This window comes from Ascidiella aspersa, chromosome 8, assembly GCF_963924565.1.
Source record: "Ascidiella aspersa chromosome 8, kaAscAspe10.2, whole genome shotgun sequence".
NCBI lineage: Eukaryota > Metazoa > Chordata > Ascidiacea > Phlebobranchia > Ascidiidae > Ascidiella > Ascidiella aspersa.
In genome coordinates this window covers 10,271,718-10,285,918 of record NC_139454.1, presented here as the reverse complement: position 1 = coordinate 10,285,918, position 14,201 = coordinate 10,271,718, and the positions used below count along the sequence as shown (strand labels likewise).

General features: G+C 36.4%; 1 protein-coding gene across 1 annotated transcript; it reads right to left on the bottom strand.

The window, feature by feature from the left end:
- Window positions 1-3,236: 3,236 nt before the first annotated feature.
- On the bottom strand, window positions 3,237-12,741 carry LOC146136030 (elongation factor 1-alpha-like). Its single transcript, XM_083396390.1, has 7 exons — window positions 12,568-12,741; window positions 10,460-10,639; window positions 8,611-8,783; window positions 7,815-8,089; window positions 6,355-6,611; window positions 4,782-5,016; window positions 3,237-3,431 (listed from the first exon to the last, which is right to left on the bottom strand). Exons 1-7 carry the CDS (start codon window positions 12,715-12,717, stop codon window positions 3,334-3,336), a joined length of 1,368 nt encoding a protein of 455 aa, XP_083252516.1. The 5' UTR covers window positions 12,718-12,741; the 3' UTR covers window positions 3,237-3,333.
- Between the last annotated feature and the right edge of the window lie 1,460 nt (window positions 12,742-14,201).

Genomic DNA, 14,201 nt, shown 5'->3' with positions numbered 1-14,201 from the left:
ACAAAAGTAGAATTGTTATGTTTGAGTTTGATGATATTTTACATTTTCTTGATAGTTGCAGGCAAAAGTTCACTGTATAAAATGCCATGGTTGCTTCGAATATGGTCATCGAGGATAACACTATCTTTGTTTGCCACAGAAATAAACGTGTCATATCCACAAACAATGCATTCAGCTTCGATAATAATACGTCCTTTTCTGAAACAAGGATACTTTTGGTCTTACTCGAGTCCCGAGTCCGACTCCAGCAAAACAAACTGACTTCTCGAGTCCCGAGTCCCGAGTCCGACTCTGACTCCGCAGGCCTGGTCCTCGGAGGAACATTTACTTTTCGTGAGAAAAGAGGACAAAACCTCCTAAAAGAGGACAAAACCTCCTAAAAGAGGACACATGGTAGGCCTAACATAGAATGAATATCAAAACTAATTCACAATAGATATAGCATTATGCGAACATTTTGAATAAATTTATTTTCAACATCTGTTAAGTTTACTTTATGTAAAATGCGATCTGTACACTTTTTTCACAAAATGAGCTCTTGTGTTTTAACTTATAACCAAGTGAAACACCCTGTTTTCCTACATTGTGGTTGTCTTTTAATTTTTGTTTTGGCTTTGTTATGAGTGTGAAAAAACAATAGTGTATTAAAACAGAACTGCTTCTGTCTGGAACATAGTGATGGTTTGCAAAACCATCGACATGTATTATGTTGAGGGCTGCGGAGTCGGACTCCGAACTCGAGACTCGACGGAGTCGGTTTGTTTTGCTTGAGTCGAACTCGAGACTCGAGTACGACCACGTAAAACTACCCGAGTCCCGAGTCCGACGTGCGCATGCGCAGTACCAAATTTTTGAAACTGATATTGTCGCCAACTGTAAATTAAGGACGTAACAGCATAAGGTGGATATTTTGTCTTGTTGGGTAAATGGGTGAAATACAAACTGTAGAGTGGCAAACGGAATCAGGACTCGACACATATGGCCGGAGTCGGACTCGGGACTCGGGAGTCGGACTCGGGTTTATTTTGTTGGCCGGAGTGGGTCTCGGGACTTCAACTCGGGTAGTTTTTAACCGACCCCGCAGCCAAGGTTATTGGTTACTGAATTTGTCAATGAAAAAGACGATTTTGGTTTTATAGCTTAACCTGTTTTCTTAACCAAGTAGCAAGAATACATAAAAAATGCATTAAAGGTTTAAATGTGTTTAACCATAAACATAATAACTTCATTTTGTAATTGCACACCAGTTAATGATATGGATTTGGCACAGGGGCGTATCTTTGTCAGTTGTGGCTCCGGTGCAAATATTATGGCATAAAAAAATCGGAGAATATGTCAAAAAGCTATACGCCATAACGTGACGTAATATCGCAAAGATATTTCTAAACGTAACGTAACAAAGTAAATGTAAAGTAATCTAAAGAGGACCACACACTGCGTTTGCAAAAATGTAATCGAATTGTGGAAAGCGAAAAAGCCTTTAATATTGTTTAGTTTACTTTTCTGTGGTGCGATGAGACGCACGACAGTTTAGGCTAAAACATCTGAGTAGGGATGGACACCGTGAGTTTGTTGGAAAAAAAAACGTTATAAAAGAAAGCACAATCATTTAATTCACTTAACCTCTGTTTATTTGTTCTGTGGCCGTTCTACTTTTGCGTTTTCCCCTCTGACTTATAACTGTTTTCCGCCTTTGTTTTAGTGCTAAAGGGCAATTTCCCGTTTTTGCAGCTGCTGAAGAACCCCGGCAGTCTCGTTTTTGGCGTGTGTGATACTGTGCAGTTGGTTTCATGAGCAAGCGAGCTAGCGTACGCGCTAGGGGCTGTGCTACAGATTGAGCGTGGCGTTGGCGTTCGCGCCACACGGCCATTCTGATATACTGAACACTAATGTTATGTTTGAGTGCGATATTCGGTCAGTGACAGGCCGTCAATAGCCGGTTATTCGGTCGTACCATTTCGGAAACAGGGCATCTAATCACTTACCTAATCACCTGGAAGCGCATCTAATCACCTGGTGTAAAACAACGCACAACCTTGCAATTTGGTTTCATGTTAAATTGTCACAATCCTTTTTCAACCATCGGCCGTAACATGCGGCTTCAGCCAGGTTTTGTTTTACGCCAGGGGATTAGATGCGCTTTCACTTCATGGACAATAGCGAAAAGCCAAAAAAATACACCACAGATTATTAAATTTCTAGTCACTGAACGTGTAGCACCATGTAGTGAACGTTTAGCCCTATATAAAGCTGTAATGTTATATAAAAATACATTTTCGTAGCATTTAGCCCTCCGGTGAATACGCAACTCCGCTTTTTGTGTACATGGGAATTGCAACATTTATTTTTCATAGTTACTATAATTTAACATGGTCTATTTATGAGGCAAATAATTTTTTATTGTGGGTAAGCATTAAGTTAACCCATTTCGGCACAATCAGCGTCAATCAGTACAGGGACAACCAGCGCATTTGCTGTTTTACAATAGACTACACGTAAACGCAAAAACACATCACATGTTATAAAATTTAAGTCTACCGAACGTGTATCGCCGTGTAATGCAACTTTCAGGACGATATATACGTTGATGACCGTTTGCGTTACCGCCCCTTGGTAAACCTACCTATGAATAACAAAACACAGTGGAATAGTGACGAAAAGCCTACAGCATGATGGAATGTTTCGTTTTGTTTAACCACGCAAATTCCAGGTTTATTTCGTAAATTATCGCGCTTATTGCAGGTGCAATTAAGTAACATGGCCGGTACAACTACATGGTCCTTTATAAGTTGAAGTTAAACTGTAAAATACTCGATTTAACCCGTGCAACTCCTGGTATTCCATCAGTTTTTTTTTAAGGGCTGGATAACTAGAAAACTGAATGTGGAAAACATACAGATATCTCCTCGCCCTTAATGACTTCAAATTGGAGCAAATATTCTTTAGACTTTTCTGTCTTGGTTAAAGCGAGTTATTAATAAGTTATAAATATGGCATCATCTGTCTCTATAGAAAAAACAACAACAACAACTCGGGATTATAGAGTGCAACATTTTTTCCCACCTTATGCAAATTTAATTAGTGTTGTTTAATTTTTGTTTATTCTGACAATTACATTAAACCATTGAGCGAAAATGCTAGTAGGATGTCGCGAACTATTAATCGTTTCTGCAGGGCACCGCAAAACTGTACTACAAGTTAAATCTTAATATTGTACAAATGTAACCACTATAATGAAAACCAAACGCACTTATTTTATTATGGCAATTCAAAAAACATAGGTTATACTCTAAAAAATGCCTTGTATATATTACAGATTCAAAACTATTTATTTTACTTTCCCTTCTTGCCCACAACGGCGATTTCCTTCTCAACACTCTTTATCACACCAACAGCCACGGTTTGTTTCATGTCCCTGACTGCAAAACGGCCTGGACAAGAAAATGTGGTATATAGCAGATATAATGTATGAAAAACTATAACACCAAAACAAACGTTTTTGACTAGCCTACGAAAAAACAGGTTTTGGCTTGGAATCTTTTGCGATATTCCATTATATCCCGAGGTGACTATAATCTGCTATCGGGAACTTTTACGAGCTGTGGCACACATACGCAAGTACAATTTTCCCTCGTTCGATCTTTACGAGTGCATTTTGTTTAGTTTTGCGCGAATGTTTATCATCATCTGTTGTGGGTTGGTCGCCCTTACAATTTGTTTGCCAAGATTATCATATAATCTATCTATAATAAATGAGAAAGCTTGTTCACGCTTGTAGTAAATTTTAACTTAAACACAACGATTCAAAAAAGGGACGGAATTTATGAAGAGTTCAATGTGTTGTGCTGCACTTAGTCAAGAAAAAAGTAATAACTTGGTCTTTCTATCATGTAAGTTTTTTTAGTTTTTTTTTTAAGTAGTTGTGCACAACAATTTCACAATTTAAACCACTACTTCTAATGGCAATACACACGTAGCAAGTTTTGATAAATACATGTCGCTATAAAGAAACATTTGTAGTGCTTAAAGGTTACATTTTATTGCCACATCTACTTTTTGTAATCATCGACGAGCAAAGTTAGAGAGACATGTTACAACTAAATATGCAATAGTGATGCATAGCGTGATAAATTCCATGTTATTTAACCACGCGAAATTCTAGTCGATTCTACAAATTATTACGCAAATTATTATCGCTTATTACAGGGATGATTTTTAATATCACCAGTAGTCCTCCAACAGTTTAAAATAAACTAAATAACCTACTTAACCTAGGCAACGACGAGCATTACATCTAGTAATTACCATATTATAACGAGTAATAAAATATTTCGTGTATCGAATGAGTCAAAACCATTTTTTAATCAAATGGGTTTAACTTTGAATTCAAAACAAATAAGCGTACTTTTTTAATTTTCAATAACACCACCTCTAATAAAAATATCTAATCCGTCGTGATCTTATGGAGACAACAATAATTAAAAAAATCGGTTAGACTCACTTACATTTCGACATTATTTTTTTTCATTCTAGAAAAAAGGTTAATCCTGAGAAAGAAGAATAGAATGTAATAAGAATATCAAAGCCAATGCAGAAGTAGGTATCATTTTAAACGTTTCGAATAACTCTTTATTCATTGATGTTTTATTCATGATGTTGAAAATGAATAAAGAGTTATTCGAAAAGTTTAAAATGATACCTACTTCTGTATGGGCTTTGATATTCTTATTACATCTTACTACAACCTCCAACTATTATGCTCCGAAGAATGAAATGCTTACCCAAAGGCGGGTACTCCGCGAAGCATTCAACAACCATAGGTTTTGTTGGTATCATTTGCACTATCGCTGCGTCACCGGATTTTACAAATTTTGGGTTTTCCTCCAATATTTTTCCGCTGCGTCGGTCGATCTTCTCTCTAATTTCGCTGAACTTGCAAGCAATATGGGCTGTATGACAGTCGAGAACAGGAGCATACCCGGCATGGATTTGACCCGGATGGTTGAGAACAATCACCTTTATGAAAAATGTACATTTAGGGTCCCATTTCTGTCATCATATTTGGTGAAAACGTTTTTCCATTATAATATCCTATTAATTTAATTTTGATAGAACAGTGGTTCTTAACTTTTTTTACCGCAACCCACCTTCCTTGGTAATTGTCTTGTACCATAAGCCCACCTCAGATCTTACATACGTATTATGCTATGAGAAAATCTGTATTTTGCGATATCGATGCGACTACACAAAAATACAAATAGTTGACTCTTAACCGGCCATAGTAAGTAGCAAGTATTGTCAAAAAAACTATAAACCATTAACACATAATAACCCAAAAGTTTGCAATTTATCGAAAAACATGATCGCTTTTTTTCAGTTGTTTTACATCAAAACATGTGTATTTGATGTAAAACATAGGACAGCAGGAATTCAGAATTAACAACCAAAGCAACATGAAACCAATTAAAAAGTCATAATTAAATGTTAAATATTGGAGTAGAGCTCGCGCCCACCTGAGAATTGTTTGGCGGCCTTAGGGCAGCGCGACCCCACAGTTAAGAACCACTGTGACAGATAATAGTCTATTCCAACCTGATCTAACCCTATGTCCGGATACCAAATGTGACACGCAGAATCGTTTTAAAGGCCCGTGATATATTTTTAAGAACCAGTACTAATTGATGCATTTGCTCCAATTGCTGAAAGATAGCTTCAACATCTATTTACGCCAACTTTTTTTTTGCTCAACTTTTTGCTTTTGTAGTACTGTACAGCAAGTTCTAGCATGCCAATGCATAAAGGCGCCCTGTAATATATACGGTACACCTTCCTTATGTGTACACGGCTAAGCGTGTTGAATAGTACGTTTTTGAACACTACACGACATAATGCCCCCACCCAAAAACATAATAAAAACCTTGGAAAACCTCTAGTATTTTCTATATTATACATTATGCCAGTTCTTTTCCTTTGCGTGGTGTATAAGTGGAAAGATTCGGATTTTAAATCTCACCGCTTTAATTAGGATTTCGTTTTTGGTATTTGCATTTTTAATTGGGATTTAGTTTTTGGTAAGGCAGGTTTTTAAACCTCCAAAAAAATTGAACTCTGTCAATAAGTTTGTTGGTCCTACTTTAATGATATTTATTGATTAGTAAAACAAGATCACACTACATTTCTAAAAACTAATTTGTTCTTTTAAAAGAAAAATCAAATGAATATAAGGAATTGATTCCATGTTAGTTGCTGAACATTAAGTAAAAATTACTATACCTAACTGTTGGGTATATTTATATAGTGTCCTTACAATATTATTTTTTTACTATCAAAAATAGCTAAGCTAAACATGTTAACCTGAGCCAAAAATGATTTTGCTCCTCTAGGCGGGTCCTGTTTTGCATTGCCAGCAACGAAACCACGTCTAAGTTGTTTAACGGAAACATTTTTCACGTTAAATCCGACGTTATCTCCTGGCAGAGCCTCGTCAAGTGAAACGTGGTGCATTTCCACACTCTTCACTTCTGTCGAAATTGTGGTAGGCCCGAAGGTGGCAAACATACCGGGCTTTAGAATCCCAGTTTCCACGCGACCCACGGGCACAGTTCCAATACCTACATAAAAGCAGCTATTTCAATATAGCCTGGTCTGATTAAGTGGGCACAGACATAAAAATATTCGTTGCTTTACTATACAACTATTGATTACAATACAATGACAAATACCAAAGTTACCATGCAACGTTCGTCAGCATAAAAACATTGAATTTCTAAACAGGAAACAACAACTAATTATTGATCTAATAAAAACAATTGTAATAATAAAAATGTCGTTAAAAAAACGTAAAACTTTACAATCAGGGCCGTAACGTTGCTAGTTGTGCCCCCGTGCAAATTCTCGTATGGGACGCAAAGGGGCGGATCAAGGATTTTAGAATGGAATTGTTTTTGTGGAAGAAATTTTTGGGCTTGCAAAAAGTTCCGAAATGAGCTCACGGAGTTACGCCATAAAGTAACGTCAAAACGTTATATCACAAAGTTAGATTTAAATGTGACGTCATAAAGATTTTTTTTGCCGAGGGCGCGATGGGGTTTGATTTTCGAGGATGCGATGAAACGTACGTCGCCTGTGGGCAAAAGTCAATTTATTAAAATCCGCTATGAAACATTAAAGACATAACTAACATTCATGTGAAAGAAAAGTAAATTGCATCTAGGTAGTTAAACTATAAACTATAAACAAAAATATGTTTTTTCTTAAAGAACATGGCCCGGTAGCCTCCTTCCCTGGCGCACATTTGTTTAAGAGTATTCCGTTTAAAAACAATTATCAGTGCACAAAATATTTTGGTGTCATTTACAATGTTTAAAAAAATGCAGGTAATTGCAATTATTTATTTTGTTGCCAGTATATCGTAAAAAGTAATAAGTGAGTAAAATAACGCTTTTTCATTATTTAGCAGCTATTATGAACATGTAAACCGGTGGTAGTTACAGCCCTGGTAGCAATAATATTTATTAAGATTATAAAGACACATTTCTAGGCACTTTGGGTTGTGGTCCATTCTTAAAATATTTGTCTAATTTCAATACGTTTAGATTGTAAAAATCGAAAAGTTCAAATTGTTTGGATCGAAAGCGGTTTATTTTAAATAAGTTTATGGCCACTGGCAAAAACATTAATGATTATTGCGAACGCCAAAACAATCATGTTCCTTGGAAAGAGCCAACTATGCAACTTTAATGTTAAGCGAAGCAACTTCTTAGGCGTAACGTGAAATTTATCCACAACTTATGAACGATTTTTTTGGTAAAAACCTCCAATTTTGTAGACGTCTTGTAAAGGCAAGCGAAGTGGCTTTTCGGTCGGACGTTTGGGCGGCAAAATTGAATCAAGCGCATCAAAGAGAGTGATTCCCGATGCGTTTCCCTCCTTTCTTTCCATTGTCCATCCTTTGTACCACGGCATATGCTCCGAACCTTCCAACATGTTGTCGCCATGCCAACCGGATATAGGAATAAAGGCGACCGCCTTCGGGGCATAACCAACTTTCTTTAAATAACTGGTGACCTCCTTCACAATTTCATCGAACCTTAACAAAACTTTAAATGAGACAACGCCTTTGTTATCAACAATTTAATGACTTTATCTCTACAGCAGTGGTTTTTAAACTGTGGGGCGCGTCCCCCTTGGGGGGAGGGAAGGGTCTTAGGTTCACCAGGGGGGTGCGAGAAATTGGCAAACTCTGTATGAATTACGACGTAACATAAAGGCGAAGTGATTTTTCCCGGCTACTAATACTCGAATAAAACGTTTGGTGTCCAAAAAAACAGTTACATTTCTTCGCATTAATGAAACTTACCTGGAAATAAATTTCTGTTCTGCTTTATGTGTTTTTGATTTTTAAACAAGGTGGGGCGCAAGTTTTGTTAAAATTGTAAAATGGGGGCGTGTTTTAAAAAGTTTAAGAACCACTGCTCTACAGAGTCGTCATGTTTTTATTCATTTTGGCTGTTTTAAATATCACGATGTAAGCCCGATCTTAGGTATTTGTTTCGATAATTCTTTCTGTGATATAGTTGCTGTATAGTTTTTATGTAGGGTTTGCCTAACCTTGCTTGACTGTAAGGAGGTTCGGTATTGTCTATCTTGTTCACTGCCACAATCATCTGCTTGACACCCAACGTGTAAGCAAGCAGTGCGTGTTCCCGAGTTTGGCCGTTCTTGGAAATACCAGCTTCGAATTCGCCAGTGCTAGAGGCCACAATCAAGACAGCACAATCGGCCTGAAATGACAAAGTTATAGTCATGAAGTTACAGCCAGACTGCCTTTGCATATATGTGCAACTCATTTTTAACAGTTTTGGGCACCTCAAAACGACTTGGGAGTGAATTTGTTTTACGATTTAGTTACTTTATGGGCAAAATCTTTTTTGAGATACAAACTGAAATGCAGAATATAGTGAAACATCGCAAAAGGTTTCACCGGGTTCCAATGGAATTAAAAAGGCCGTAGCAAATGGTAAGGTTTTTGGCAAGGTTAGAACGGTCGTATGCAATCTGCGACGACTGGTCTGTTGCAGCGGCTGTGGATAGTAACTTTTCCTGCTGTTCATATGCTTCATTAAATGATTGTGGAAAAAATAAGTTATCGTGGCCGCGTGCAAGGAAAAATCTCTCGATTGTGAGCAATTTAGATTCTTTTACTAAACAATAACCATTCGTGTTAAATAAATTTAAAAAAACATGTTCTCAAACTTTGTTATAAAGCAAATCGCTGACAAAAGTATCAAATAAATGTTCGCAATCCGTCGTCACAAGCTTTGACTTCAATCATGAAAAAACTATTACGAATAAAATTTGCAAAATAGTTTGTTTGTGACCAAGGCATATTGAAGGATTGGTTTCAATATGTTTCTGCGCAAACACAAGCGCGAGTATTTTGAAAAACCTATAGCAACTACAAATTCCAAACTTTATCGTTATTATATAACGGTAAAATCAAACAGTAAACATGAAGGAGCTTATTTTTGATGGACGCAATATCGAGTGTATATATGCAGTTGTGGATTCAGCCGGTCCGCACCAGTTCTATAGAACCGTCTCACGAAATTTTATGAGATCAGCAAACCGGTTAGCATTTCTAGTTTCTGTCAATGGATTTTTGCATCTTATCTGATACACCGATTTTTGAGATGAAAGTAGCTCACGTGTTTTTTTCGCAATGAGCACGTTCTCTTTCTTTACTTATCATGTGGTAAATGTACACCAGCTGGTTGTTAAATTTGTAGATAATTTCAACCAGAAACAACACTTACCCTGTTGTACAGGCTAATTTTGATGGTGAAAAACGGATAGTTTCATCATTTAGTTTTAATTTACTTACCTTTTCATTTCTGTTATTTTATCAATCCTTGTATGACACTTGTATGTTAATGTAGCCTATGACCGCTGCTCAGTTTGTTTGCCGAAAAATATGACTTTTTGTAGAGAGAACCGGCTGAAATATATGACTTTTGCGATAAAGAACCGGCTGAAAATATGACTTTTGCGATAGAACCAGCTGACATAAAATTTGAATCCCGCCACTGCACACACACATATATATATATTATATTTTTAATTTGTAAAACGTTTGCATCGAGCTACTTTAAGGTGCGGTGGGGGATAAATTTTACTTTTCGAAACCAAAAAAAATGTTGTGCTGCAACATTCAATCGAGGAAGGGCTTGCATTTTTTTAAAATCAACTCACTGACGATATAAGCTAAAGAACAATATGTTTCACGCTTTTCGCAAATGCTCTGCCACTCTTCCTTTAAATGCATTTAGGCTCGATTTCAATTGTACATTCCCGACATACGGTTTCTTTTCTACTTTATGACTCTGCGTTTTACGTAATTTTGTCGCGTAATTTGAAAACAATTTCTATGGCCAAAACACTGACTAACAAAAGCACTAACCTGTGAGGTGCCTGTGATCATATTCTTAATAAAGTCCCTATGACCAGGAGCGTCGATGATCGTGATGACATATTTAGCAGTTTCAAACTTCCACAGGGCGATGTCGATTGTAATGCCGCGTTCTCTTTCTGCTTTTAGCTTGTCCAACACCCAAGCGTACTTGAAGGAACCTTTGCCCATCTGCAATGAGGCATATTTAAGTTATTTTACCCAATAGATTTTATTTTTTATTGTATGTCGCATCGCGATTCAGAACGTTATAAAGTGATACCCTAATTGTTAAATAACGAGTTTGTCTAAACAAATGTCAAACAAAATATGAGCTTGCTTTTTTCTTGTTTAATATTATTGTATGAAAAAAAACACAGAAAATTGACTAAACTAATTAAATTACGCAAAACCATTAAAACTTTTTATAAGATTCATTTTGCTTTGGTGTTTCATCAAAACAAAGAAACTTTGCAAATAATGCACAACAAACTCCCGCACAAAGTAGAGGGTGGTGGCTAACAAAAATATTAAAAAAACTCTTTTTACCCCAGCTTGTTACGCACAAAGATTCAAAGTAGGTTTTCAAAAGCTTTTGGGGAAGTTATAGTTCAGAAAGTCGAACCTTATTTGGCTTTTCCGGTTCAGCATCGATTTTGGTTCTATAGGTTGTTTAATATCCGGTTCAGTTCGGGTTCAGGTTCGGAGCAATTTAAATTTTCGGTTAAGTTTCCGTGACCATACAGTTATTTTCAAAGTGGTTTATGAGGTCCCGGTCTGGGTTCAATGTAAGTTAAGTCCATAATGGATCTTTAAATATATAGAATTGGTTGAATTGGCTAGATCAGTGTTTTTCAACCCGTGGGATGGTACGCACTTGTGCGGATGAATAACTTGTTATGCGGATGACAAACGCTGCGTGGATAAATGTGCGGATGAAAATGGTGCATATTATTATTATTTTTCATTATGTGTAATACAGTAATCAAATAAGCTGGTGTGCCAGACTATACAGTAATATAGTCTGGCATAGTGGTTCATTGCAGCTTAAGTTATTTACTTTAAATTGGTTATGGCCCAGGCTCACGGTTTTGATATACAAACCCTATATTGTTATTTCACAAATAAAACTAAAGGTTGCAATCTTACTGAGCTTGTTTCGTGCAGATGGAAATTTTCCGAAATAAAAAAGTGCGGATGGAAATTTTAAAAGTTGAAAAGCACTGGGCTAAATTATAATTTAGGAGGCTTTTTGCACGCAACAAATTGCTCGACCTCGAAATATTGATTTTTACCAAGCTGATTTTGACAAATGTTGTGAGGCTATTCACTCAACAATTGTAAGGCTGCGCAAAAACCACGTAACAATGTCGCCCGATGCGCAAAAATAAACCATTGTGTTAATCGTGTTTTAACAGGTGTGACGACACACAACAAGGCCGAAATTGCAAGAACATAGATTTGCGAAAAAATATTCGAGTTGTCCGGTTGCTATCCCGTTATTATATTTATAAAATAGATTTATGAAAAAAATAGTTCAAGAGGGGGTTAACTTTTATCGTTAACTATAACTTAGCCAACCTGTAATTTTAATAGAACCGTTATACTTTCAGTAATACGTGTATTTCTAATAGAAAGAAAACATGCAATGGTATTGACAGAGACTTTGTGGTAAAACAATGTCAACAAACAGGGAAAACGAAACTAGACAATAGATAGAAGATTCGCACGCCGCCTCACAATGATCATATCTGAACACTGAATTACCACGTTATACGATGTAGAACTGAATTACCACGTATACGATGTAGAACAGAGGCAAGTGGTATGACCAGTGATTCTCAAACTGTGTGCCTCGAGAGATTGTCAAGTGTGCCGCGAAACTTTTTGTAATTTTGGAAAATAAGTCATTTGCATTCGCAATAGGCATACATACAAGCATTTTAGACTTAAACACGCACTATCCATTACAAATTAATAATATTGAGACTTTACATATAGTTTGTCGTGTTAAGGGCAATTGTAAAATGAATCTATTGTTGTTGTGTTAAAAGTGTGCAGCAAGCTAAGAAGCTTGAGAACCACTATAGGTAAGACGATTCCTTTGTTTTGTTACTTACCTCCTGGGCCTCTTTTTCAAACTTCTCGATGGCTCGTTTATCGATTCCACCACATTTGTAAATTAAATGCCCGGAGGTTGTAGACTTGCCAGAGTCCACATGACCGATTACCACGATGTTGATATGAACCTTTTCTTTTGAAGACGGCATTTTTCTCACGATAAACAAATACTAAACCCTATACCAAAATGTTTTCTCGAATAATTTTGCTTTAATAGTCACTATATCAAACCTTTTAAATTGCTCAAATTACTTCGACATGTGTGTCGTCTAGTGTTTAAATTTTATAATTTTTGACTATAGATATTTGGTCAACATATTGGCCTTAACCAAACTTTTCTATTGGTCTCGGAGGACCGTAATAAATTTCCACCAACAATTTTGTTGTTTGAAAACGTGCTCTTTGAGCGTTTTAGGCATTTTTTTAATTATAGAACAACCGCTAATGTTTATGCAACAGAAAATCGTTTAATTAATTATGTTCAATGACAAGGCGCCAAATAAAAAGTGTTTGTTAGATTTATTTGGCAAAAGCTTTAACTTAGATTGTTAGAAAAGTGACGCACTAGCACACAAACAGATGCGCATATTGCTCGCTGAATTTAAAATCATCAAGATGATTTTTCGCTATATCTGTCAAGTATATCAAGTTAATGTTTTTTTCGCGATTTGCGCCGATCTATAAACTCTTTGCAATATTGCCATTGTATTGTATTGTAGGTATGCATTTAAACTCGATTGCAGTTGCACATTTCCGAGTTCGTCAAATTTCCTAAAAATATTTTTTCGATGACGTCACATTAATCCACCCAGGTCCCTGCTAACTCAGCCTTAAAATATTCTTGCTCACTAAATAAAATGCTTAGTAGAAAATTTTCTTATAGGGAACAATGTTTGAGACTACTTTAATTACTATTATCAGTAGTGTTTGGCTAACTTGTCGGTGACCACTGTAGCTACTTCTTAACTGCAGTGAAAATTCGAATAGGCTCATATAAAGCCCAATTTCTCAGCAGCGCGGATGACCTTAAAGGTAACACAAGAGAGGTCACAATAAGACTGAAATCGCTTGTCAAATTGAAACGTCATAATACCCCTTACATTGTTACACAACAAAATAATAAGGTAATCTTATAACACGACCAGCATATAGGTTTCAGATTACAGAAAGGCTCATTGTCTGGCGAAATCCAGAGACAAGAACCTGTTGACATTAAACGGTCAGTGGAAACTTTGTCCTATACAGACTTTAAACGAATTGTAAAAACATGCTTGGCGGTTTTCGAAATAACCTTGTCTGGTCTAGATTTGCTACAGTGTTTTAGCCTTGAGTTGCTACAGTGTTTTAGCCTTGACGTTCCAAACAAACACGAACTGGCTATGTTTTAATTTATTGCAACATATATGTCAAGAAATTTCGATGCAATAATGGCGATGTAAACACATGCGATTCTGTGATTTAGTTTTTCAAGTTTGAGTGGGATTTATTTTTTGTATATCATATTTTTTTCGACTGAAAAACTTTTTATAAGGTTTCTCTTTTATGGCAGTGTTGTAATGACTTAAGTCAATGACTTGACTTAAGTGCACTTTAGTCACTGTTTTCAAATAACTTGACTTGACTTATATCTTTT

What these genes read in the sequence shown, in the direction of transcription:
- LOC146136030 (XM_083396390.1), bottom strand. Translation starts at nt 12,717, where the DNA reads ATGCCGTCTTCAAAAGAAAAGGTTCATATCAACATCGTGGTAATCGGT. An exon ending in TTGAAAAAGAGGCCCAGGAG is followed by an intron (nt 10,640 to 12,567) that starts GTAAGTAACAAA and finishes GCCTCATTGCAG; the next exon opens with ATGGGCAAAGGTTCCTTCAA. An exon ending in AGACGTCTACAAAATTGGAG is followed by an intron (nt 6,612 to 7,814) that starts GTTTTTACCAAA and finishes GCTTTTATGTAG; the next exon opens with GTATTGGAACTGTGCCCGTG.